Consider the following 3,504-nt stretch of genomic DNA (forward strand, 5'->3'; position numbering starts at 1 on the left):
AAATGGTAGTCAGAACTGGAAATTTTATTAATGTCTTAAGTCAACTCTGCCTTGTCCGAAACTGCGTCATGTTCCTCAAAGCCCGGAAAATGAGGAAAACAAGGAGAGAGCATTTGCCAAGTCCAAGAAGCACAGATCAATGCTCTAATCACGTTATTTCTAGACGGTAGGCAAATAGCGACTCAGCTAACAGCGTTACACACTCATGAGGTTTCAGGGGTGGGGGGGGGATTAATCTGATTCCCTCTTGGTCCCTTCCTGCAAAGACCTGCTGAAGGTACGAGAGAAGACTGTCCTCCCGAACCCTCCTCATGGAAATCGAAAGGGGGCACCTTATCCTTTTCTAGTGGCAGCTTTTTGTTTAAGGGGAAAAGGCCTGTGCCCTCTTGTCAGAGCAGCCTCCTGTGAGCTCTGAGGGTCAGGAGTGGAGGCCTGGGCCAGCGGGGACAGAAGCCCACCCAGGCCCACCTCCAGCCTCTTCTCTGGGCTCCCCTCTGAAGCGGCTCACAGCAAGTTTGTCCCAAGTCTACGGCCCCCAAGGTAAAGCCAACTCAGGGCTAAAGGGTTAAAGAAAGGGAAGGCTCCAGAACGAGCTGGGCCAAAGCCTGGGTCCAGAGAGTCCCAGGGAGTCCCTCCCCTCTCCTGGGGAACCTGGCCCTGACACCAGCATATTTCACATATAATGTCACTAGCTCCGCTGCCAGAGGCTGGGCCCCTTCAGAGCGCTGGTCCTCCAGGACGCAAGGCTCCTGGCAGGAGTTCGGGGTCACTCAAAGCAAGTCTCAGCTTCGCTGCGGCCTCGAGGAGGGAGGCGCCCCACTCTCGGAGCCATTTAGGCCCAGAGCCTTACCCAAAGCTGCTCCATCTTGGGGTGGAAGTCGGGTGGCAACAGGGGTTGGGGGGGTGCGTGCTCAGGACTAACACAACGACAGCAGCAGCAGCGAGGAGCGGGAAGTGGAGGGGCCCTGAACCCCAAAAGTCTGCGCTCAGAGAGGACTGCCCCCCCCCGCCCTCCCCCCCTGCTGTGCCCAGCCCTGCCGGGACCCTCAGCAGCGGTTGCGGGATGGACACCTGCCTGGGCCCCCGGAACAGGAGAGGCCAGGATGGGGCGCCCGTCACTGGGAGCTGGGGCTGTCGCCCTCCGTCAGCGTCTTGAAGTCCATGGAGAGCGCTTGCTCTTCCGCCTGGAGGGGCCGCTTCCAGTCGGCGCGGGTCAGGATGTAGAGTACGACCGTGGCGAAGGCGGCCAGCAGCAGGCCCAGCACGTTGGCCAGGACGCCCTCGGGCTCGAACGTGCTGTACTTGGTCCTGCGGGGTTGAGGCGTCGCCCTGAGACCCAGTGCCGCTCACCCCCGCCGGAAAGATGCCCTGGGGTCTCAAGCCCGAGTCCGCGCCCCGCCGCGCCCCGCCCCGCCCCGCCCAGAGCCGCCCAGAGCCGCCCAGAGCCGCCGGGAGGGGGCGCTCACCCGAGCTCGAACAGCAGCGCCTCCTTCAGGCCCAGCAGGGCGGTGGCCACCGAGAGCAGGAAGATGGCGGCGCCGAAGAAGACGTGCTGCGGGCGGTAGCGGCTCCGCAGAGAAAACGAGGCGCCCGGGAACAGGAAGAAGCTAAAGCCCACGAGCCACTGGGAGGAAAGGCGAGGTGCTGCCGGGGACCGAGCTGCGCCCGCTCCGCGCAGCCCGGGGACGCCCCGGGCGCACAGCTGGCCACAGCCGGTGCGGGCCCTGCTCCCCGCGCCTCCCCGCCGCCGTGGGGCCGCGAGGACTCACCTGCGCAAAGAAGAGCGCGAAGACCAGGATGCCGCACCAGCTGTGCAGGCTGTACAGGTCGGCGTAGCCCTTCTTCCTGTGGTGCTCGAACACCGCCACCAGGCCTGGCGGGAGGCGGGGGTGGCGTGAGGACAAGGCTGATGGGGGCTGAGGGGATGCGGTGACCCGAGGGAAACCTGCCTGGCCGGGGCTTCTGGGCTCCAGTCCCGGCTCGGTGGCTGCCAACACCCAGTGTCCCTGCCGGCGGGGGGGGGCGGGGTACTGGACAGTGAAGCAGCTACTTCCCCAAGTCAGCAGAGGTGGAGGAAGGGCGCGCCGGCCCCCAACTCACCCACCAAGGCGATGACGAAGGCGAAGACGTGCAGCAGCCCGTGCAGGACTTTGGTGGTGCGTTTGGCCTCATTCCTGAAGACGCGGTAAACCAGCAGGGCTGTTGGCCGTGAGAAAGGGAAGGTCAGCGTGCTAACCCCAGCCCGCAGCCCTCCGGCCAGGGCAGCGAGGAGACACGCCCTCGGCTGAAGAGGGAACCTGCGTCTAGGGCTTGTCCAGGTACCCCAGCCATAGGAAGAGGGAAGAAAACAAGGCTCCTGCGCCCTGGCAGGCCCACCCCGCCCCTTCTTATCAGCTGTGCCCGGGTATTCCAGGCTGTTTTAGGCTCATCAAGCAGGCACACCAAGGTGCCACGTACTTCTGAGTTCACCCCTTCGCTTTGATGGTCCTCGGTTTGTCCAGCACTGAAGCCTGATCACATACTCACTAGTTTTAGCAAGCAGGCTCCCTGGTTGGGAAACCCCTGGTTCTCAAAGCAGAACCTTGTGATCCCAAGTGAATTCCCCCTCTTCCGGCTGAGGTGGTCAGGGCCAGGGGGCCTGGGGAATGCCTCTTAGGAGCCTGCTGATGAAGGGGTTGCTGACCCCGGGACCACCTCGAGGAAGAATAGATAGATCCAGCTTTCTTGTTTCTAGAAACAAGGCCTTGAGGCAGAGTACATGGCCAACCACAGCCTGGATCCTACCCCAGAGAGAGGAGCTCTAGCTCTGCCAATTCCATCATCTACACACACTTTTCAGTCAGAAAGGAGTTGCCACCCAGCAGCCTCAGAGGGCCCTGATTTGGATTCCCAGTGTCCCCAGGCTCTGAGCCAGCTTCCGGGGTGAAAGTGTCCCTCAAACCCGCTCCCAGGTGGTGTCGCCCAAAGACTCACCATCTCCCTGCAGGAAGACCAGGCCTATGACCATGCAGAGCGGGTGCACGTTGAACTGCAGGGCACTCTCCCAGGCAATGCCGCCTCGGTACATACCAAGCCAGGCACCAGTCATGGCCACCACGGTCAGGCCCAGCAGCTGGGAGAAGGCCACGTAGTAGGGCAGCGCCCCGGGTGCGGGTGCTGGGCTGGCAGGGCCCTCCATGCTGAGGCGGCTACTGCGGAGAAGATGGCAGAGCTCAGAAGAATGGCTCACAGCCTCCAAAGATATGCCCCGTGCCTGCCTGCCACCTCCCTCTCAGCCCACTCCCCTGGCCTCTGTGTTCATGTAGCAAGCGCCCAGCGGGAGGGGCCTGGCTTCCTGCAGAACCGGACCACACCTGGCCGCACTTCCACCTGCAGTGAGGGTGCAAGTCAAGGTCCTCCACATTCTGGGCAGAGCAGGAGGGCCCATGGCAGTGCTTTCTGTTTCATGAGGCCCCGGCTTTTCTCAGGTCGGGTTCACGGGTGAAATACAGAGGAGGGAGCACA

General features: G+C 62.7%; 1 protein-coding gene across 1 annotated transcript; it reads right to left on the reverse strand.

The window, feature by feature from the left end:
* Nucleotides 1-1,059: 1,059 nt before the first annotated feature.
* On the reverse strand, nucleotides 1,060-3,191 carry CYB561 (cytochrome b561). Its single transcript, XM_068978898.1, has 5 exons — nucleotides 2,974-3,191; nucleotides 2,101-2,199; nucleotides 1,770-1,873; nucleotides 1,467-1,624; nucleotides 1,060-1,308 (listed from the first exon to the last, which is right to left on the reverse strand). Exons 1-5 carry the CDS (start codon nucleotides 3,176-3,178, stop codon nucleotides 1,116-1,118), a joined length of 759 nt encoding a protein of 252 aa, XP_068834999.1. The 5' UTR covers nucleotides 3,179-3,191; the 3' UTR covers nucleotides 1,060-1,115.
* Nucleotides 3,192-3,504: the final 313 nt, after the last annotated feature.

Source organism: Capricornis sumatraensis, chromosome 8 (genome assembly GCF_032405125.1).
Source record: "Capricornis sumatraensis isolate serow.1 chromosome 8, serow.2, whole genome shotgun sequence".
NCBI classification, from domain to species: Eukaryota; Metazoa; Chordata; class Mammalia; order Artiodactyla; family Bovidae; genus Capricornis; species Capricornis sumatraensis.